The 23,310-nt window shown below is 37.6% G+C and overlaps 1 protein-coding gene across 1 annotated transcript in view; it reads left to right on the plus strand.

Annotated features, from left to right (window-relative positions):
• TRIO (trio Rho guanine nucleotide exchange factor) overlaps positions 1 to 23,310 on the plus strand; it is a gene marked incomplete at its 5' end in the record, with an annotated part of 463,708 nt that overhangs the window by 165,893 nt on the left and 274,505 nt on the right. Inside the window, 4 exon segments of the mRNA XM_072411970.1 lie at positions 4,076 to 4,225; positions 7,220 to 7,334; positions 18,966 to 19,081; positions 19,553 to 19,675. Coding sequence (XP_072268071.1) covers positions 4,076 to 4,225; positions 7,220 to 7,334; positions 18,966 to 19,081; positions 19,553 to 19,675 — 504 coding nt within the window.

Consider the following 23,310-nt stretch of genomic DNA (forward strand, 5'->3'; position numbering starts at 1 on the left):
ATGCAGAGCTGATCTGTTGTGGTCTGAAGCCATCTGTGTGGTCACAAAGAAGTCTGTTACTGTCTTTTGCCGCAATCCTGTTTTGCTCTGTTTCAGAATTTTGAGGATAAGCTCTTCGTCCAAAGTCTGGTAGTTGGTAAAAGAGTGCCTAAGTCTTGTTAGTCGCTGTCGTTTGGAACCAGTACAGAGAACTGGGATCAAGCAGCCATGTTGCTTGGTCCCTGGCTCTGCATTGTTCTAATTGTAATGTTTATAACCTATGTGAGTATGTCTTTTGTTTCAATCAGGATTTTTTTAAAACTGAAATTCAACAGTATACATAGTTACATAGTAGGTTAGGTTGAAGAAAGACATAAGTCCATCAAGTTCAACCACTAGAGAAATAAACATATCCCAGATATAAAACCCTAAAAGACATAGTTGGTACAGAGGAAGGCAAAACAAACCCTGGTACAATTTGCTTCAACGGGAAAAAAATTCCTTCCTGATTCCATGAGGCAATCGGATGCTCCCTGGATCAACAGTCACTGTTATTTTTACTTTAAAGCCTTTTTACCCAGTTGTATTGTGTGCTTCTAGAAAAACATCCAGCTTTCTCTTAAAACAATCTATAGTAGTTGCTGAAACTACATCCTTAGGGAGCTGGATCCACATTTACACAGACCTTACAGTGAAGACTCCCTTCCTTATCCAGAGCTTAAACTTCTTTTCCTCCAGACGCAAAGAGTGCCCTCTTGTTCTTTGTAATGATCTCAAACATGATCATACATTATCAAATAAACGTGAATGCATGTAACAAGTGGGCATAACATGCATATAATGTACAAAACATATCAAAGGACAGAAAAAAAAAAACATAAGTACATAGGTAATGTCCATGAAGAGCAATAGACAAATGCCTACAGGTTTTGTGCAACAGAACAATGATATATACCCAAGTCATAAAAGAACAGAAGCGATAATATTGATATCAGGCCACTCACGTAGCGTTGTCACTAAACCAAAACTTGTGGGAAACCAGCTGAGAAACAGAAAAGTACATAGCCCTGGGGGGTTATAGGGGGGAGGGAGCGGTAGTTATGGGACAAAGTAGGGGAGAAATAGAAAGGTAAGGTAAATGATGAAATCAATATATAGACAACCCAATCTTTGAATGGAAAAGATGAATACATAAATTTAACACATCTTGCTATATCAATGCCAAGGGGCCGATGTGGCTTCACGACAGATAAGTCTGAAACTGAGGGGATTCCTTAAACCAGTCCCAAGCTGACCACAATAATTTATATTTTTCATATTGATCTTTGTCTTCGGCTACCAACTGTTCCATATGCTGAATCCTTTCAAGTTCCGCAAACCAATCCTTTATGGAAGTAGTATGGTCTGTGTCCAGAAGCTAGGAATGACTGCGCTGGATGCTGTTAAAAAATGGTGGAGCACACTCCTTTTGGCAGATTTAACTAAACCTGGGATCATGGATAATAATGCCACTTTGTAGTTGTTAGGGACATCTGAACCCGTCAGTTTATTATAGACTTCTATAATTGTGTCCCAGAAGTGAAGGATAGGCGGGCATTCCCACCATATGTGTAGCATGGTACCCCTATGTGATAGGCAATGCCAACATGTATCAGGCTGAGAGGAAGAGAAACGATGCAGATCCGTAGGGCACCTATACCACCTGGAAACGGTCCTATAGTTTCCTGCGCTTTACAGAGAAGTGCAAGTTTGTATGTCGAAAAACAGGCCTGTTCCCATTCGGAATCGGGGATATGCATATTCCTCCAAATTGCTTAATGATACCTGTAGATATCAAAGTCCAGACCAATCTGTCTTTTTCAGTAAGGCTAATGGTGCCTGTGGTTGGCGTGGAGCACATCTAGGAACTCTGCAGTCATTTGTATTTACAGTGTGGAACAAGCATCAATCATTTCTGGACAAGAAGATATTTGTGTCCAGTATAGTAAAGATTTCCCTCTGGTAGTAGAGAAAAGGATCAAATTTCATCACGTTTAATGTGTTTTTTCCCAACATTTTTCATGCTCACAATGGGTGCCAGCTGTTTTGGGGGCACACCTACAGGGAAAATTTGCCTAAAGACTTGGATCTTAGTCCAGTGTAGATTAAATGTAAATTTTGTTTGAGTTCTCAAACTAAGGACTATTTAGGTAACCATCTTTGCCTTCAGACATGAGATATAAGGTTACCTCTAGATCCTAACACAAATACCACTCAGAGCCAACCACTGTGCTCAAACAAAAAAATTCTCTGTTAGGGTGAAGTCATCTGAACTCCATGTCTGTGAATCAACTGAAGGGGTCTCCCAGTACTGTTTCAAATCATGTAACTTCAAAGTGTTAGAGTCAAAATGAAGTCTTAAGACCACAAAGTTTTTCTGATCATGTGGGAAATAAATGCAAACAGGGAAAATGCAAAGGTAGTCAAATTCTTTTTCCTGGGCACACATAAAAAAAAATGCAAGAGTAACTGCGCTAGCCCAGCCCTGGGAATTTCATCTATGTTATGTTTCCCTCGTTTCCAACTGCTTCCACTAGCTAAAGGGGGAGAGCACCACTTTTATTCTAATAGTACAGTTTTGGTTAAAAAGGCCTCGGTACTCAGTTCTTACACATCTCTCAACAGCACCCCACCCCCCTTTTACTTTTTTTTTTTTTTTTTTTTTTTATTATTATAGGGATCACCAGCTGATTACAATTTTAAATCCTAAAATATTTTGCTTCAATTTAGTAAACTCAGTCTTGTCTTTTATAATTTAACTAGCTGCTTACCCAGTGTTGCCCAGGTATTTATTTATTGCAATCCTCTAATATACTTTTTTATTATCTTATAAGATCTCATGGTTGAAATGTGTCGATGCGTTTTTCTGAGTGAAAGTGGAACAAAGCAAGTTTGGTTGAAATGTCTCCATGCGTTTCCTAGTGATGACACACACACACACACACACACACACACACACACACATACATACAAATATAGCTCTGACATAAAGCACAGCACTGTATAAAGATGACTGGTGTACTCACATGAGTTTCGGTCATATGTATAGCAAGTTTGGTTCAAATGTCTCCATGCGTTTTCGAGTGATATACACACATACATATACACATACATACATCCAATTTTATATATAGATAAAAATTGGAGATTAATTTTTGTAATAAAATGTAATTTTCCAATCAAATGTATAGAACTGATATATAGTTGCACAAACATTGTTGCAGCTAACCGCCATTTTATTCTGCTTTCAGAAATTATATAATGTTTTAGGATTTGATGGTTTTCCTTCATATAAGAAAGCTACAGCAGTAAAAGGGTTTGATTAAAATTGAATTTATTTTTTTTAACATCTTTTTTTGTGCTTTTTTTCAGTCTACTAGTAAGTCTACATGGACTGTTTCCTCAATGTTTAAATTAAACGTTTAAACACGCATGTTTGAAAGTTCCATTCATTCCAAAAGGCCAGTCTACATCAAAGTATTTTCCTGATTGGCTGTAAAAAAAAAAAACACATCCTGCAGTGTTTGGCAAGTGTTAAAACGCTCATAAATGGCTAAAAATGTTTCCCAAACCACTGTAATTGCTCCAAACACTTTGACATGAATGGGACATTTTAGGCATTATTTGGGAGGTGTTTTTCCCTATCCTAACTTTTATGTGCCACATATTTTGGTTTAAAATGTCTTAGCTGTATGGGCAATCGATAAAGCGTTTAAATTTAAAGTCAGTGTAGATTTACCTTAATGTCACCCAGTTACAGTTTGGTTATAGTTCCTTGTTTTCATTCTGTATTTTTGTTTTTTACACAATAGAACTTATCATAAAGGATTGTATAGACTTAATCTGTTCCTACTTGTGCTTCTGTTTGTATGAGCAATCACAAGCTCTTGACAGACTTTGGGGAGATAACTGTAGCAAGATTACTGAAATACAGTAAGCTAGGAGCCAATTAAGGATGGGCCATGATTCTCTTTGGATGCAAAAAACTCAAGTTCAAGCTTTGTGCTCAAAAACTATTGGTGTAAACATTACTGTTACCATTATTTATCTATTTAAGGTATGCAGTGTCCTAGAAAGCCTGGAACAGGAGTACAAGAGAGAGGAAGACTGGTGTGGAGGTGCTGACAAACTTGGGCCGAACTCTGAAACTGACCATGTTACTCCTATGATCAGCAAACATCTTGAACAAAAAGAGGCCTTTCTAAAGGTACAGTCATGTTGGTTGAAGTAAAATTTCAGTTAAGTTTATCAGATTTCTCTAAATATAAAGTGTAACTCTGCTTTTATTAAAAATATAAAACACACAACAAAATAAAACTCTACTGTACATTGGAAGGATTACTAAAAACCTAATTGCTCAACCTGCTTTGTTAACTAGATACAGTTAGGTCCATACATATTTTGACAGAGACAACTTTTCAGTTTTTTATTTCAGTGGGTTGAACAGAAAGATTGCATGAAAATGTGAGGAACTAAAGCCTTTTTTTAACACAATCCCTTTGCTGGCAATGACAGACTGTAGTCTTGAAATCATGGACATCACCAGATGCTGAGTTTCCTCCTTTTTAATGCTCTCCAAGGCCTTTACTGCAGCAGCTTTTAGTTGCTGTTTGTTTGTGGGCCTTTCTGTCAGAAGTTTAGTCTTCAACAAGTGAGATGCATGCTCTATTGGGTTTAGATCAGGTGACTGACTTGGCCATTCAAGAATATTCCACTTCGTTGCTTTAATAAACTCCTGGGTTGCTTTGGCTGTGTGTTTTGGGTCATTGTCCATCTGTATTATGAAATGCCTCCCAATCATAGGACTGCATTTAGCTGGATTTGAGCAGACAGTATTTCTCTGAACACCTCAGAATTAATTCGGCTGCTTCTATCCTGTGTCACATCATCGATAAACACCAGTGTCCCAATGCCACTGGCAGCCATGCAAGCCCAAGCTATCACACTGCCTCTGCCATGTTTTACAGATGATTTGGTATGCTTTGGATCATGAGCTGTTTCACACCTTACTCCATACTTTTTTCTTGCCATCATTCTGGTAATTGTTGATATTGGTTTCATCTGTCCAAAGAATGTTTTCCCAGAACTGTGCTGGCTTTTTTAGAGGTCTTTTTTTTTTTTTTTTATAGCAAAGTCTAATCTAGCCTTTCTTTTCATGAGGTTGACGAGTGGCTTGCACCTTGCAGTGGACCCTCTGTATTTACTTTCATGCAGTCTTCTCTTTATGGTAGACTTGGATATTGATACGACTACTTCCTGGAGAGTGTTGTTAACTTGGTTGGCTGTTGTAAAGAGGTTTCTCCTCACCATGGAAATTATTCTGTGATCATCTGCGATCATTGGGATTGGGATTTTACACTAGACATTAAAGTTACATTAATATCACCAAGAGGTGTAATCTTTTTTATTTTTCCCACATGAAATGAACATTTTCTTCAAATGCTTTTTTTTCCTCATAATGTGTTTTTTTTTCCTCCGACTTAAACACCTGTTTTGCCTGCTGTCCCCTATAGACCGTTATTAGGACTTCATATTTTTGCATTATCTTTTAACACAGCTGATCATATATCACTAACAGTTGTAGTAGCATTAGTATTAGTTGAATTTAAAAGTCGCTAAATAAAGCATTTGAATAATTTCATAAATCATACATTTGTGATTTGAATTGAAACTGAAAGCAAAATACCAGCCAAACAAAAGAAAAGCATCCTTGTGAAAAGTTAGCTTTACAGTTGATTCCTTATTTGACTACCAATAGGCAAGCAGCTAAACAAGCTGATGGAATGAAACTGTTTTAAACTTCTTGGAATACCTGTGCTCTGTAAAGCAGAGTTCTGGCACTCTACAATTGTGTTCTTCTACAAACCTCAGAAGTAACTCAACTCCTGACAGTCCCCAAACTACTGGCTAGGTATTTTTTCTCTTAACTGCTTGAGCTTAAAGAAAGAGAGGCATCGGGAGACTTTTAGACCCTATAGTGTTTTTTGTAATAAACTGTCACGTATACTATCATGTGGGTGCTCGTAAGCAGCACAATGTGTTTATGTTTAACATAATTTGTGTAACATATATGAACTGAGTCCTGAGAGTGCCGTGCTTCCGTCCGTTCATTTGGTGTTTGTGTATGTGTGTGTGTGTGTGTATATATATATATATATATATATATATATATATATATATATATAAATATATATACTGTATTTTTACCTCCATGTGAGGCACTTTTTTTCCCCCCAAAGTGGTGGGAAATGTCTGTGCGTCTTATGAAGTGAATATTGGTGTCTGGCTGCAGTACCTTCAGCGGCCACCTGGAACCGGTTACAGCTGCACCACGTGTGTATGTGCGTGACTGTGCTAGTGTTCTATAAGATAATTCTACTTTAGGAATGCGTACTTCTAGCTTATTGGGCGTGTGCAATGATGTCACAATCGGCTGTTTCTGCTCTGTCTGCACGTGCATCACCTATCTTTTTCAATGTGATTTTGCTTTAGTGTAGGCTTCCGAGATTGGGCGTGTCCTAAAGACTTAGGCCCACCTTGTACTGTGAAATAATCCTACCATTCGTGTACCAGTAGCAGCTGCAGCAGCATGAGAGCCCTGTCTGTCCGTGCTGCTATCATTATCCCAATGTATAAACCTTTTTTGCAAGGGTAGGACCCTTGTAGGTGAAACCCACAGCCTGCTAGAATACATATGTCATGCATCCCAGGAAGCCACGTACTGCTCCAAATAAAAAAAAAGCCAATCTAACTTCAAATGTGTCAGATGTTTTTTTTTTTTTTTTGAGAGATCAGGCATGTGCAAAAGTAGCTTTCCTGAAATATAAACCAAGAAAAAGTACCTATCTCACACATGAGCGATGAGATCAGCTCTTTTTAGTTTACATTTATGGGAAGGCACCCAAACTCACGCCTGCACAGTGTAAGATTGGGTGACGTCACCAGAAGAAGGAAGATGGTACCGCCTGGTATCCAGCCCATGGCTTAAAGCAGACGGGATAACGCAGGACTAAATGAATCGCAGGTAAATCCAGCTTTAGAGGTGTCTTCTTCATCTTCTTTCATTTACTTTTCTATTAAGCACTCAATTAGGAAAAATAGGTTAATGTAGGTTATCACGTTTCTATACTTTCTTTTCTGTGTCTATATTAATGTATATTATTTTGCTTTTAAACAAAAACACGTTTTCAATTTTTTTAAGGCTTGTACACTGGCTCGAAGAAATGCTGATGTATTTTTGAAATACCTGCACAGAAATAGTGTAAACATGCCAGGAATGGTATCCCATGTTAAAGCTCCAGAACAGCAAGTCAAAAGTAAGTTTCTTTCTCTGTTAAGTTATGCCGAAATGCTATTAGACACAGTCATATAGTCAAATACATTTCCATATATTAAATGTTATCAAAAATACTGGAACCTCTTACCCTTCTTCTCTGTTAATGTCCTAATCCAGTTCTTGGTTACTCCTTTTACTATCTGCTTAAATCATTGGAGTCTGCATGCTCCCTATATTGAATACTACTGTCACTGACAGAAGACACAAGCATATCTTCTTTCTATTGCATTTGTGGTTTTGGAGGTGTTTGGAATACCCACATTTTAGGCTTGGCTATTTTTTTTTTTTTCAAAATAAAAGAAAATTGTAGCGTGTCTATAGCACCGAATACTCAAGGAAAAGTGCAAAAAAAGAAAAAGCATAAAGTCAGAGCTTCTTATTAAGTGAAGTATCTTTGGACTGGACTACTAGATTTAAATAAATGTGCCTGATTTAAACCAAAACTTTCCCAACAAATTTCTGAATGGTGCAGAATGAATTTAGAAAACTATTAGGTAGTACCACCTGAGTAAAATTTTTGTGCCCTATACCACTGTAAATTGCAAAGGGATAGCTTACAGTGCTTATATTAAAATTGTATTTTACCCTGGGGATGTCAATTTTTTTTTTATAAGATTCTTACACATATACAATGCCAAGCCTGTAGTCATAATGTATATAAGTAAGAGGAAAGGCTTTTTGGCAGTATAGTGCAAAAACGATAATTTATCAACATATACTTTAGCCCTAAATACAACATAGAACTTCTATTCTACAGATCTAGGTTATACATCATAGTGCCTAATTTTCAGGTTACATGTTTAATCATCCTGATAATATTAGTTGTAGACAAAAAAGCAACTTGTGATTATGGGTCTCCCGACGTATTTTGCCAGCAAGGCTTCTTCAGGGGGTAATTGAGATCACAGAATTGGAGAAACAATAAAAATAGTGCAATCACTGTGCTTTAAAATCAAAGAAAAGCGTACCAGGGGAATATCCACGCCAGAGTACCCTCAAGGATCATAATGAATAACGTTATGTGATTGTTATTGTTTCTCCAATTCTGTGATTTGAATAACCTATATAGCTTACATTGCTATTTAAATTCCATGGATCTTTTAAGGCCTCCTTCATACAAGGGAAATTGTGTAATTTAATTAAATAATTTTCTCTCCTTCCAGTTAAAACTGTAGATACTATATCATAAAATGGCCATACACATGGTGCCAGAAGTCTCTTTTGTTTTGTGCCAGATTTGCATTTTAAAATATGAAAAATGTTCCTGTTTTTCATTGTATGTAGTGTTTTAGATAAGACTACTGTTTGGTAATACAGTTGAACAATGTTATTTTATGTATTTGCATTAACCACCCTGTAGGTACCCATTTATTTATAGGGATTCCCTCCACTAACCAGTAAAGTTTCACTAACTTGTAACTTAGGATTGCTAAGGTATTGCTTTCTCCTCTACACTGTTCCCAGTGTTTTTCACTTATTTGTGTATTTTATCCTCCCCTGTTAACAAAATACTTATAATTGATTAAATTTTTTTTTCATTCAAACTTTATTTTAGTATCATTAGATTCTTTGCAGTGTATAAGAAAATAATTTCTTGTTTCGGCTATGGTTTAATATAATTTCAATTTTTTTTCCCCTCACAGATTTGCTATAATTCCTTTTTGTTTTTCTACAAAATGTCCTGAGGACAAGACTAAGTTAGATGTTTTTGTAAATGTTGAGCTAAAATCAGAAATAGTTTGTAAGAGTCTTTAATAAAATGTTCACTACCCAGAGACTTTCTAGAAAGTGAAGCCTTAATGGCTGCAATAATTTTTAATAAGTACTGGCAGCTTTACACGTTATCAAAAGGTGGGAGTTGGCAAATATATTTTATCTAAAAAATGCTACAAAATATTACATTTTCAACACGGTTTATATATTTAGTCACACTGCCACATCCCCTATTACCACATAAAAATACCATACAGAACCTAATTGGGACTTTAAAGGCTGACCGAATTACCACAAATATAATAAAATAATTCATACAATTTATTATAACAATTAAAAAAAACAGTATCAAGTAATTAAACTTTCATAACAATGTTTTGTATAAATATCAATTCTTGCTCGACACACTTTACAGACAAAAGCTGCTTCTTAGGGGTCTGGAGATCTAAATACATACCGGTACATAGTACAAAAACATATATAATACATAATAATACTTAGTATCAATTTTCAGCAATAATACAATATATCCTAATTTCTACCTACCTGTTAAAGATCTGTGTTATATCTAATCTTAACAGCCTCCTCAACACTGCTTGGAGTCGACATAAAAACAGGGCAATGAAAGCAGACACCCAGATCCACGTACAGCGCAGCATAATACTACAACAAATTGGATAACACTGGGATAAATTGGATAACACAGCCTTTTTTGTTGGATCTTACACTTGGTTTTTTAAATAATTTTTGGGTGGTGAATACAGAAATGATTTTGCTATCACCTCCCATTTTTACGATACAGGATACCCTCCATTTTAGAGGGTAGAAAAAAACTAACATACTTTTGTACTAAAATATCAATATTATTTTTCTATCCAATCCTCAATGTTTGTTACTAATGTATAATATATTCAGTCTAGTAACACTGTGACAGTAACAGGGAATTGGATATATGATGAAAAAATTACTTTGTATCACTATTGTATGTATTAACTACAAAATACACACTTCACTATTTGCACAAAAACTCTGAGCCTTAAACCTCTTTCTTTACTCTATATCTACACAATACGTTCTTCATCATTGTTATCACCTAGTACATCACCATAATCATGTTCTTCAAGAGAGGGTAGTGTAACGAAAACCGGCACTGGGATTTCATCTGAATGAGCCACTGGGCATATAGCCGTTGGTAGACTAGGATACTTCGTTACATTTATTTTTCTTGTTATAATATCCTGAAGTTTTCACTATACAAAAGTATAACAAGTCACTGAAATGATCTCTTGGCTCTCGCCAAACTATAGGTATACCAAATGGCACCTTTTTACATGTTCCCTTTGTCCACATCCGTAAACCCTCAACACACTGTTTGCACACCTTATGAGGGTCCCAAGACTTATCTTGATCACCAAGTTCAATTTTGAAATATGCCAAACAGGCTTGCTCTACAAATGTGCTGATGTTCGCTCTTTGACTGGGAATGGTGAAACTGCCACTGATATAACAAAATGAATCAGGGTTGTTTAGGCACTTACGACGAGAACAGCAGAGTCAGACATGATCTGAAAGAAAGGAAATACATGTGTAAGTCAAAAAATAAATTTTGCTTATTTACTACGTAGAGCAGCGTACCTCTGGCCTGCCTGTAAATGAATAGCCCATACAAATCCATGCTACAGTAATCGCATTATTATAAGCAGTGGAGAAAATCCCTGACATGATCGAAGAAAACTAACTGCACTTTCAGAATCAGCATACCTATTTTAGTGTAAAGAAGCTTAAAAACTGAAATCAACAAAAAATTTGTTCAAAATTGTTCCCCGGCGTAATAATCAAAAATCTTTGAAGGCTGAATATACCTTTAACCATAATAGCAAATGCTCATTGTGTCCAATTATTAAGCCATAATTATGACTAAATGATCAGTGATTTACTTCATTTATGTAGTTTTAAACCCAGAATTCTTAAATTCATACTTAAATAAAATTTAAAACCATATCAACCATAAGAAAATATGAACCTGAAGCACAAATAATATTGCCTACTTTGACATACCATGCCAACCACAATATAGCAGATTCACTGTATAATTAACTTTACATCTTTATTCAATTTCAATCCCAACCAACTTGATACTTAAAAATATGAAATTCAATTTATTTTTGCAAGACTCGTACAGATAATTAAAAACTTACTACCATTATTTGTTCACGATATTTCCATGCCTGTTCTATATGACTAATCATAATACACATTCAACCACCATCTGACCAATACATTTAGTTTTTTACTTTTAATTTAAATTTTGCTTTCCCAACCAATTATATTTTCAAAGCCAATATAATACTTAGAAATAAAAAGTCAATCTAATATAACAAACTCATTATTAGGAACTCACCAAAATTGATTGTTTAGAGCATTTCCAATTCATACCAATGTATACAATGCATCCAAGAGCCAAATCATACTTTCATTTAATGAACAAGCCTCATCAGGCTTTCTCCCCACTTCTTTCCTGAAGAAGCGGAGTTATCCATGAAACGCGTCAAAAGGCTGTGGGGTATGCCCTTTGGGTTGGTTAGCCCAGGCAGAAATATCTTGTTCCTATATGTTTTATTGTAAATGTTTTTATATTACATCCAATAAAGTTATAGTTTTTTGATGCAAATTTACTGAGTTAGGGAATGTTGGCCCTAAAGGTCCTGTTACTGAGCTAACCCCCCCAGGTTCTCCTTTCTTTGTGGTTATAACTTTGGGATGTGGCCATAGACTACATAAAAGGTAGGCTGAACTTGAATCGATTTCTTTAATGAATAGTAATTTTCTATGTGATTTTCAGTTATGGATCTTTACATTTACTGATTGATGGATCTGAAAATAAAATTTGCTAACATTGCTGGTGAATTGGCTATAAACCTATTATGTCCTGAGTACCTAGTGATTAGGCTTACTTTTTCTATTTGGGTGGATGTTTTCCTCTGGTTAAATAACCCCTGGGAATGTGTTCTTTGTTTAGTGCGCTGATATGCCTTTTTTAATGTTTTTTTTTTTTTTATATATATACTATAGCCTCTCTCCAATAGTCTATGGTGTACATTCCTAGCTTACCTTTCAGTCAACATCATTAGTACAATTTCTGACAACCTTCTGACAAAGGTGGCAATGTTGTGATCCTAGATAGAGACCATTACAGAAGCATATGTATAAAAATTCTAAAAAACAGAGATGGGTATCAGAAAATATCACCAATAAAGGTTAAAGAGTACTATGACGAATATAATTCTTTGATCACATCAGGCATGGAAGAGAATATGATTGATGAAAAAATTCATCAAAAAAATAACAAGAATACTAAGCTGCCAACCTTTTACACGTTACCAAAAATACATAAAAATTTAACAAATCCTCCAGGACGACTCATTGTGGCGGGCATTGGTACTATTTCCTCTAACGCGAGCCAACTGGTAGAAAATTATTTTCAATCCATTGTAACATGCTTACCATCTTAAGGGATACTCCAGAGTTATTACATGTAATCGATGATTTAACCATTCCATCTGGAGCTATGCTCATTGCGATTGATATCGAGACCCACTACTTGAGCATTGCGCACAGTAAAGGATTACAAGTGGTAAAAAAATTATTTGAGGAAATAAATCCTGATAGGCAGAAGTTTAACAACTTTGTGTTATCACTGTTGAAATACATTTTAAATCGAAATGTGTTTACCTATGATAATTTCACATACGTTCAGGCACAGGGTGTGGCGATGGGGATCAGGTGTGCCCCTACATACACCAACCTGTACCGGGGGGAGTTGGGAGAAAGATTTGTTTTCAGATGAGGATTTATCATTGTACCAACACCTTATATTGTTATGGCGAAAGGTTCATTGATGATGTATCCATGATGAAATGAGGAAATAAGTATACAACATACAGAATATTAAAGCATGTACATATCAATAACATAGGTATTGGAGTAAACAAAGTACAAAACAAAAGAAGAAAAAGTATTTATAGGTGGAGTCAATTACAGGTAGTCCCCGGGTTACATATGAGATAGGAACTGTAGGTTTTTTCTTAAGTTGAATTTGTATGAAGGTCGGAACAGCAACATTATTGTAATAAATTCAGTTAGGACAGAAGATTGTCTCAACATAATATTGGGCAGCGTGGTGTCAGTTACTGTACAAAATCATCAACGAGAGTAAATCACAAACCAAGCAAAAAAAAAAAGTTTATGGAGCCCAGACATTTATTTACTTCTGGAGCAAGCTGTGCTTTAATAAGCAAAAAGAAACAACTACACAGTTTGTCTTTGTGATTTAATAGTTACAAGATTTTGCAGAAGAGCTTAGTCTCGGCTGTGTTTAGCAAAATACTTCTGCAAGTCATGCGAAGGAAGGAAGAAGGAGGAAGGGAGGAAGAAAAATAATTCACATACAAGGTTATAAATCACAAAATTTTGTTTAACATAGTACTGGTGGATCATTATCAAGCAGATGATACGCATACCATGTAGTTTGTTCGAAGGTGGAGATAACTTTTTGTTTAATATTCAACAGGAGAATGGCAATGTAAGATTCCCACACCTCCCATAATTTAGTGACACGAGTTTCTTTATCCAAAGATGCTTTCATCCTTTTTGTCTCATCCAGTTATGCAAGATGGTTTTCTTAGCCACCAAAGACAGTATTGCTAAGAGAGTGCTGCATCCTTTATGTGTGAGGGCTGCAAAGCAAGATCTCCAAATAGGGCCCAACTGGGAGAGGGCAAATAATTCACTAGGTTGTGTAGGGCATACAAGACCACCGTTCTCCAGAAGTATCTAATCTTGGGACAGCTCCACAGCATATGATATAATTCAGCTTCCAGTGTACCACATTTTGAACATTGGAAGGTGCGCAGCGGGGAAATAATAGGCATAGGTCATTTCCCTGTGCATGGCTGAGCATAATACCAACCGAGCTCCACAAAAGTCCAGTAATAAGTTGAATAGCATTCTCTCTGGGAAATGTTTGATCCGTCCGCACAAACCAGATGGTCTGGTCGCATAGTCTAGGTGAATGCGAAAGGTTAGGTATACATCTGACATTGCTCTCCTAGCCGGGTTGAGGATAGAAAACAACCTATCTATGGAAATGGCCCAGTCCTGGGGGACAGATTTTTAATACCTGCTGATACATAAGACCTTAGTTGTTGATAAGCAAAAGGTCGATTCCTCAAAAAGGGATAGAGAGTGGCAACTGCTAAATGAGAAATCTCTTTTTGAGTCAGACAGTTCACACAAGATTTAACTTTCATAGCTCGAAATTCCCCTTCATCTTTCCTTGTGGGTTCCTTCAAAATCCAGGAGAAGTCTAAATTCCGCCATACAGGAAGAAACAGGGAAGAGTGACTGTGAGTGAAGTGAGAATCTAAATCTTAACCCCCCTAGCGGTAATCCCAAATGTGATTTTACCTGCAAATAGCGGTAATCCCGAGTCACACTCAGGGTCGCTTTAACCTAAAAACACCCCACTCACCTTGCTCCATTGTCGCTCCCCCATCGTCCTGCTGGTCCCCGCAGGTCCTGAGGAGACGTTCGTCGTCTTTGATCTTCAGCCGCGCAATGCAGAGACGATCTCCGGGGTTTCCTGGTGACGGTGCATGTGTTGATGCCGGTGGGCGGATGGGAAATACAAATTATTTTGTATTGGATTCAATACAAAATAGCTGTATTGAGTCCAAGAGAAAGTGAGAATATATATATATATATATATATATATATATATATATATATTATGCTACTGTACACTTACATTACATGCTTAACTATTTTTTTTTTTTTTTTACAGATTTTTGTGTTTTTTTATTTAAAGTTTAATAAATATTGGACATATTTAGGTGAGTTATTCCAAAGAATTATAGTCTACAATGTAAAATACATTTCCATGCAAAAAAAATGTAACACTTTTTGCATGGAAATTTGGACGGAATTGGAATGCTAGGGAAGTTAATTTGTACCAAACAAACCAGCATGTATGTAGTGGAGGGTTCTGAGTGATCTCTGCAGGCAACTGCTCTTTGTGTGTGTGCAGGAGGTAAGAAAAGATTAATGCCTGGAACCAACTGTTGGCCTATGGATAAGTCAGTGTAACAAGCCTTTCCATGTAGCCAGTCCCATATGTATCTTGTAATTGCCGCCCAATTATTCAAGTCAACATCAGGAAAGTTAAGCCTTTCATTTTTCACCGGCTGTTGTAATATCCATATTGATAAATAGGCCCTCTTCCCTGGCCATATAAATGAACAAAAGACTTTAAAAATATCCTGCAGTTCCAATGGTTGTACTATGCAACATTTGAAAAGTGTATAAGATTTTAGTGAATAAAACTATTTTATTAAACTCATTTTCCCAAGGTATGAAAGAGTTAAATGGGACCAATTCCGTAGTTCCTTTACTGAGGACCATAATAGAAAAATATTAGGACAAAAATATTTGAATAGGTTTTTGGGGATCATCACCCCTAAACATTTCAATTTGTCTTTACACCAGATAAAAGGATATTGATGATTCCAAGTTGGTCTGATACACCTGTGCAAATATTAGGCCTTGAATTTTTCGTAGTTTATCGCATAACCTGAAACAGACCCATAATGCGATAATAACTACAGAATAGCTGGTAAACCACCATTTTTGGCCTAGCTATATAGAGGAGTAGATCATCTGCAAATTGCTGCCAATTAGATTTTCTTAGACATTTTTTAGGTAATACTACAGGCGTTGAGGTGAATTGTTTTAATGGTGTTGTCCTTGCTGCTCAACCTGGGACAAAATCCACCTGTTCTTTATCAATTAGAGTATGAAGGAAAGATTTGATTCTGTTAGTCAACATTCCCAATACATTTTGATTTTCACATTGGTTTTCACATTTTGAAGGCTCCTTTTCTTGTTTGGAGATACTGAGATGTTAACAAAAAGCTTATGGGTCAGAGTGGTGCTGTCAAGAGAGTAAAGAGTAAGCAAATGTTTAAATCTTTTGTTTTGCTTTGTATTTGACCAAAAGATTATCCTATAAGATTATCCAAAATTTCCAGGACTTGATTACAGAGTTTTTGGTGGTTTTCTTGAAGTCTACCACCATCAGGGGCTTGTCTGTGTTTAATAAGCTCCATCTGATCTGGGGCAACTAATGAAGGCAAAGTTGAAAAAAAGTTTATGGGCTAAAATATTTGCATACATTTTATTATCTGTATTTAAAAGTGGTTCTATTTTTTGGGGGGAAGGGAGGTGTCTTTTCCAGCTTCCGATTAAGCACTTACTACTGTTTGCAACATTTCTAGGAAAGGACTCTGAAGAAGATGCTGCTACAGAAATGTAAATATATGTAATTTCAGATTTGAACTTCCTAAAGTACTGCTTTGCAACTCTATTAATGGAAATTTTGGTAAATGAAAAATAATGCTTTGGTAGAGAGCCTATTGGAATTATGATTTTCCAGTATGATAAAAAGGTTTAAAGAGGGAGCACAGTTGAGGAGTTTGGGGATCATGTGTAAGATTGTACATGGATCCATAAAAAGTTTTAAAGATCCTAGATATTTCCAGAGGAAATGAACTGAACTGGAGTCGAGTAGAGGGATCTTTTTTTTGTTTTTGTTTTAGGGTTTGTAGGAGTGAATAGTTTGTAATCTTGTCAATCTGCATTTACATCTCCCATGAATGCCTTGTGTGCATTTCAAAGGCAGTAATAGTTAATGTTATTGGCATCCCTGAGACAAAAATACTATATATCGGTGAGCAGCACTTCCTGGAAGCTCCTGCACCTGCCTGGCAAAAACCCAGTATATCAGCACTCCGGTGCCTAATTCCTAGGCAATGGGACCTAAATCCCAGACAACACAAAAGGGGGAGTCAGGGAGGGAAAGCAACAGCTGGGAGGATTGCTGGATTTTTTTCTGCGTGTGGACAGGCCGCCCGCGACAAGCCTGCAAAGCCGCAGCCTCAGTTAGAAGATGCCTCTCTGGCTCCAGAAGGCCAGCGACATCAATTAGTAAAGACCCCCATGGCTGTGGGACTCAAGGATCAGGTGGCACTGCAGCAGTTCCATCTTAGATCTCCACCAGCCAGGCCCTGCAATATCCTATCAGCCACCCTACACCCCCCTGCATCCCACTTACCATGCAGAAATCCTTTTGCTCCAGTGCTTCATCTTTTTAAGTGGCCATGCTTCAGACACCACACCACTTCCAGTTCTATGGAGAGAGCTAAAGGCCATCCTTGGGGGATTCCTATTAGAACAGGGGGCATGTCTTAAGAAGATCAGAGCTCAGGACATAGCAGACACCTCAGCAAAAATCTGTTCTCCCCAATATCTACATAAGCAGAATATAATACGTACCTAGATGCATTCCTAGAACTGTTGAAGGCTAGGAAACTCCTTCAAATGTATGATCTGGCACACCAAAAATATAGGGATCAGTCCCGAAGATCGTTTTACCGACATGGGGACAAATGTGGCTGACTCCTGGCGAGAGGGCTCCACCCAGGAGAGGCAACCACTTATATCCCCACTATCTGTACTCTACAAGAAAACCAAACCTCCATACTTTAAGATATTATGCAGATTTTCCAACAATACTAATTGGATTTTTACAACCTCAACCCCACCCATACTCCTCATCGTTATTTACAGGAATACAAAGATTCCACCGCCTTACAAACATTGGAATCAGACATCATCTCTCATCTAGAGACACTCTTCACGGAGGAGGAGGTCTCAATGGCCATTAGGATTAATTAGACAGGCAAAAGTCCCTGCCCTGACACCAAAATTCTACAAACTACACTTCCTTAATCTAGTACCGTTTTTAACAAACCGTTTTCTCTTTCATATCGGGTTACACCCTGTTTGCTGCTTAAAGCCTGGAATCCCATATCACTGGTATTCCCAAACCAAGCAAGGACCATTTGGTCTGTTCTAACTATAGACTGACCACTAATTAACGTTGACACAAAAATATTCTCCATATTAATTGTGAATCGCCTCTCTGCATACATGCCCTCAATAATTCATTCTGACCAGGTCCACTTTATCTATGGATGAGAAGCAATGGACTTTTGTTTATTGTTAAAAGCTTACAAACAATAAACATAAAAACATTAAAAGCATATATGCATATTTACATATATACAAAAAATTTACATAGGTATAAATGATCTAGAAATACATAATCGGAAAATATCAGCATATTCCGGTGGCCAAACTAACTGAGCAATATATCAAAAACTCTCCCTACCTACATTATTCCCAAGGTTTAAGTGTTCCTGTCATCCTTTGCATGCAGCCCTTTTACAAAAATCCTGCCATCCAAAATCCTTTGGGGGTGATCAACAAATAGGAAAGTAAACCTGCTCACCCACATACTGACAGTTCACCAATGGGGGTCCTGATGTTCCTCCACACCTCATATAGGTGCCCCGTGACATCCTTAAACAAAAAGCTGTCTTTTTATCTGGGAAAAATAAGAATGATACTTTTTCATTGTCTTCTGTCTGTGGTGCCTGGGTGAATGAACTGTAGTTTTTTCTTGTAAGATTTGTCCTGCTTTGCATTGCAAAGGATTCTTTCCTGGATGGATGGTGATGTTGGGCCTAGTTAAGCCAAGTAATTTGGGAAGATATAATCCTGATTGTATTCTTTACAGCTGGTGGATAATTTGTAGAGTGGGTTTAAACATCAAAAGCAGATCTACCATTTTAGACCTGCTTTAAGTTATTATCCATGGCACTAGTCCATGGCAAAAATGTTGTGATTCTGTAAAGTATACAGATGACAAAACTAAAGTGGCTAATAGGTTTTTTTCTGTGCTTCAGCTTTCTAATTTTACAATTATATGTATTTTTTTCAGATATTTTAAATGAGTTATTTCAAAGAGAAAACCGGGTACTTCATTATTGGACTCTCAGGAAAAGACGGCTGGACCATTGCCAACAGTTTGTTGTGTTTGAAAGAAGTGCTAAACAGGTAAGTCAATTTTAAATTTTAGTGCTGCTTAGGCATAGGCATTATAAATTGTTAGTTTTCTGTTAGAATACATATTTGCTTGAACAAACAGTCTTTGGCCACCACTTTATTAATTAAATGTCAGCCCTTCCATTTTATAGTTTTAATATCACTTGTGGACATTACATAGGGTGATCTACCCAGGAATTCCCACTCCTCCAGGCTGACAACTACTCATCAAAATAGTTAATTATTTGCAAAACTCTACCTAAGAGCTAGACTATTGCTTACATCAGGACTGATGGTTATTGAGTAGAGTACTGAGGGCACTGTGATGTTTTCATAAAGCTAGTTACTGTACTCTACCAGTCCCCCCCACCAGTCATAATCTGCCTACATTGCGTTTAGAAGCACATAGACTCAGATTTTAGCTTTATTGCAAAGAAAATAAATGTTTTTTTATGTGTGTTGTTTTTTTTTTTTTTTTTTAAGGCTCTTGAGTGGATCCAGGATAATGGGGAATTCTACCTCTCCACTCATACTTCCACTGGTTCTACTATTCAGCATACTCAAGAGTTGTTAAAAGAACACGAGGAATTTCAAATCACAGCAAAGGTATTTTAAAAGCTTTTTATGCTGTTAACATATTTCATTGCATAAGTATAGTGATCGTACTATATATAGTAAATACCAGAAAATATTACATCTAGAATGCTGCTGAAGCCTCTATATATGGTTTTCCAACATCTATGTCTTAACAATTTGCCCATCAGCATAATAAAAGTTAAGGAGAACAATCTCATGATTGAAGAAACTTCAATTGTGAAAACCAACAATGGGATTAGAAGGTGATAAATATTTCTTTTGCACCCAGTACAGTGATTTTGAAAACCCTTCTTGCCAAAACATAGCAACCCAAAAGCCCGTTTATAGGCCATGCAACTCAGAAGAAACCTTGTGAGATGGTTTGAAGGTGTCCAAGGTAGGATACTCAACAAAATCTCATTTTTGGAAACCTCTCTACCTCTCTACTGCTTAAAAGTACTGGACTACGGGGCACTAGTGAGCTGTCCACGATGGCCGCATTCTAATTCCGCTCTCCATTACCTGGAATTGAAGCCAGCATTAATACCAGATTGCGTGGGTTCTGCCTTTCGATTTTGACATCTTTCTTCTCTTTGCTGTTTGCTGACTCTGATGGTGAAGCCTGACACGGCCTATCTCCCATGTCGGGATCCTCCTTTGCCAAGTGCCCAGCCAAGCTATCTTTGTTGGAAAGCAAGCCTCTTGTAGAAATTTTAACAGCTCCTTCAGGTGGAACTCACACAGGCAACTGACAAACTATCTCTGAACCTCACCAAGGAAATCAGAACATTGGGACCACATAAATAAGTAAGAAAACAAAATGGATGATGCGATCACCGTGATCTACTCATGCAATCACGATATTACTACTCCTAAATCCGATTTGAAGACTGCACTGATCTGACTTGAGGATATGGAAAATTGAAACTGCAAGAGATATATACAGGTCAGAGGCTTATCGGAATCTATTTTGGATTTATCTTTCTTTGTCACCAATTTACTTCAGGACCTCCTCTCTCTGTAGTTCGCCTAGAAATAGGATTGCCCTCTCAACGGATGTGATCATCAAGCATACATTGCGCACACACACCAGATTTTAAACAGTTTCCAACAATTTTACTGGAGTTTGGAATAAAATACTGCTGGGGATTCCCTTTTAAAATCTTGTTCATACATATTGGGCAACCACAATCAATTTCGTCACCGAGGCATAAGAGTTGTTTGCGTGCTTGAAGCTGGAGACCTCTGATGATTTCAATCCAAGGAGCTCCCCACCTAGATCCCAGAGTACCTCCGCAAAAAGTGTTCTCCACCCGGAAAACAAGTAATGCCAAACGCACTGCGAGTTTCACTATTGCCTGAGGGTCTGCAGATGTCGGCCCCAAATTTTTCCATAAGTATTATCCCAAAATCTAGCGCTCTACTTTTCATAGGAAGAAGCGGGATGTATCCATTGCATTTCATAGGGATACCCTTTTTTAGTGTGATTGTTAAATACAAGACCCAAGGGGCCGTTAATTGATACTTCAGGATCAACTATTTGATACAGATATCACTATAGTCAACTATGCACCAAACAACCACCAAATCAAATTTTTAGTCGTCTGACAGTGGTGATTAAACACCTTAAAGGCACATTTTTTATGGGTAAAAATATTTTTACATGCATTTTAAAAAGCAAGTTCCAACAGTAGAGTAATAAGAAAAAAACAATATGAAAACAGAGCTAATGTACATCCAGTAGGGACCCTAATAAGAAACATATATGCTATAAACCAATAATACAAGAGGGGGGGGGGGGTCTAGGGGGAGGTCAAACAGGGTTTGGAAAAACCTGGGAATCATATTCCAAAAGATAACAATGCAATCAAAAACATATTCTGTTGACAAGAGTGGGGGAGGAGGAGTACATCAGCCATTCGGGAGGAAAATGCCTTATTGTTATCATCCATGGCTCTTAGTTCCTCTTGAGCAACCCATTGAGAAAAGAAGTGGGGGGGGGCAGGTCTATGTCCAGTACAGTGGGATGAGCTGCCTAGCAGCTGAGAACAGGTAACCATACAATAGTTTTTTCTGAGCTGATAGAGAGCCCGAGACTTGCGGGAGTAGAGCTATCTTGGGCGTGGGAGTTAAATAGATCATAAAATTCAGAGCATACAGGAAAGATCTCTTTCCAATAGGGCTGAATAACCGGACAGGATCACCAAATATGTAGGTATGATCATCTTTCCTTACCACAACGCAAACATGTTGGATTGGTCAGGAAACATATGGTTCAGCAAAACTGGGTCCCTGTACCACCTAGTGAGGATTTTGTAGTTCTTTTCCTACAGGTAACAACTGACAGAATTCTTATACGTCAGAGTAAAGACCTTCTGCCAGTCATTGATGGAGATGGTTTTATCTAAATCTCTGTGCCATTCTCGGACATATCTAGGCGAGGAATCTACTGTGGCGGCTAATAACAATTGATGTACAGTGGAGACCATGTGGCATGGGGAATCGGAGCTTACAATAAGAGTTTAGTTGGTGTCTGAGCTTCCAATGAACTCCAAACGAGGTACGAGAGGAGGGAGGAAGGAAGGAAGGAAGGATACTTTGCAGGGTCAATAAAGTATCTGGTTAGAGGCCAGAATTCTCTACTCAATCCACCAAGTGTGGAGACTGAGATACCTATGGGGAATGCAGGGTTGTCCAACAGAGGCGTAAGTGGGCCTGGCTATGAAGTAAGATGAAAAAGGTCTGTGATAGTTGACCATGATTTTAAGGTAGCCCTAGTGAGGGGGAACTTGTCCATCTCTCTGGGCAATGCTAGCTTTGCAACCCATGGGAGGGCCCATAAATCTAGTGAAGATAAAGTTTGCTCTACTAAGGTTGACAGTTTGCCTAAGGGAGTTTTATGCCATTCTACTATTTGTGCCAACATCTCTGCCTTGTGGTGTAGTGCAAAATTTGGAAGACCAATGCCTCCTTCCCATTTGGGGGAACACAAGTGAGAGATTATAAGTCTCAGGCAACCTTCACGCCAAACAAATTTTATCAGAGACTTATGCAAGGCTATGGAAATAGTTTGAAAGATATATAGGAATTTGGGAAGAGTGTCCATCTTCAAAACTGACATTCTACCAAGCCATGAGATCGCCCTGGACTTCCATCTTAACAACTGATATCCAGTTGTGTGAGGTATAGTAAAAGATCATCCATATAGAGGGCTAATTTGTGGTTTTGAGACTGTCTGAACACCGTGTACGAGGGATTGTTATGAATGGCCACTGCTAGGTGTTCTTTCATCAAGTCAGAAAGTAAAGGCCATTTACTTGCAACAAAGTCCCATTTACCAGCACTTTAGCCACTGGGGTAGAATAAAGTGCTATGATCTTACTCCTAAGCAAAGTGCCTATACCCAACTGCTGTAGGTACAATTCTTCAAAAAAAAAACTGACTCCATTGTCTGTAGGAGCTCTCTCCTAGGAATTAGTAAGCTCAAGAGGGTGTGTGGGTGAGAGGTCACATTTGTGGAGTGTCTCAAGTCTAGCAATCCAGGAAAGCAAGGATTTAATTCTGGCTGCACGTTTCTTCTTTACCCTAGAGCCATGTTTGATGAGGATACCTCTCAGTACACACTTAAGTGCTTCCCCTTGGGTAAGCAAATGAGTAGGATCCAG

Source organism: Pyxicephalus adspersus, chromosome 5 (genome assembly GCF_032062135.1).
Source record: "Pyxicephalus adspersus chromosome 5, UCB_Pads_2.0, whole genome shotgun sequence".
Taxonomy (NCBI): Eukaryota; Metazoa; Chordata; class Amphibia; order Anura; family Pyxicephalidae; genus Pyxicephalus; species Pyxicephalus adspersus.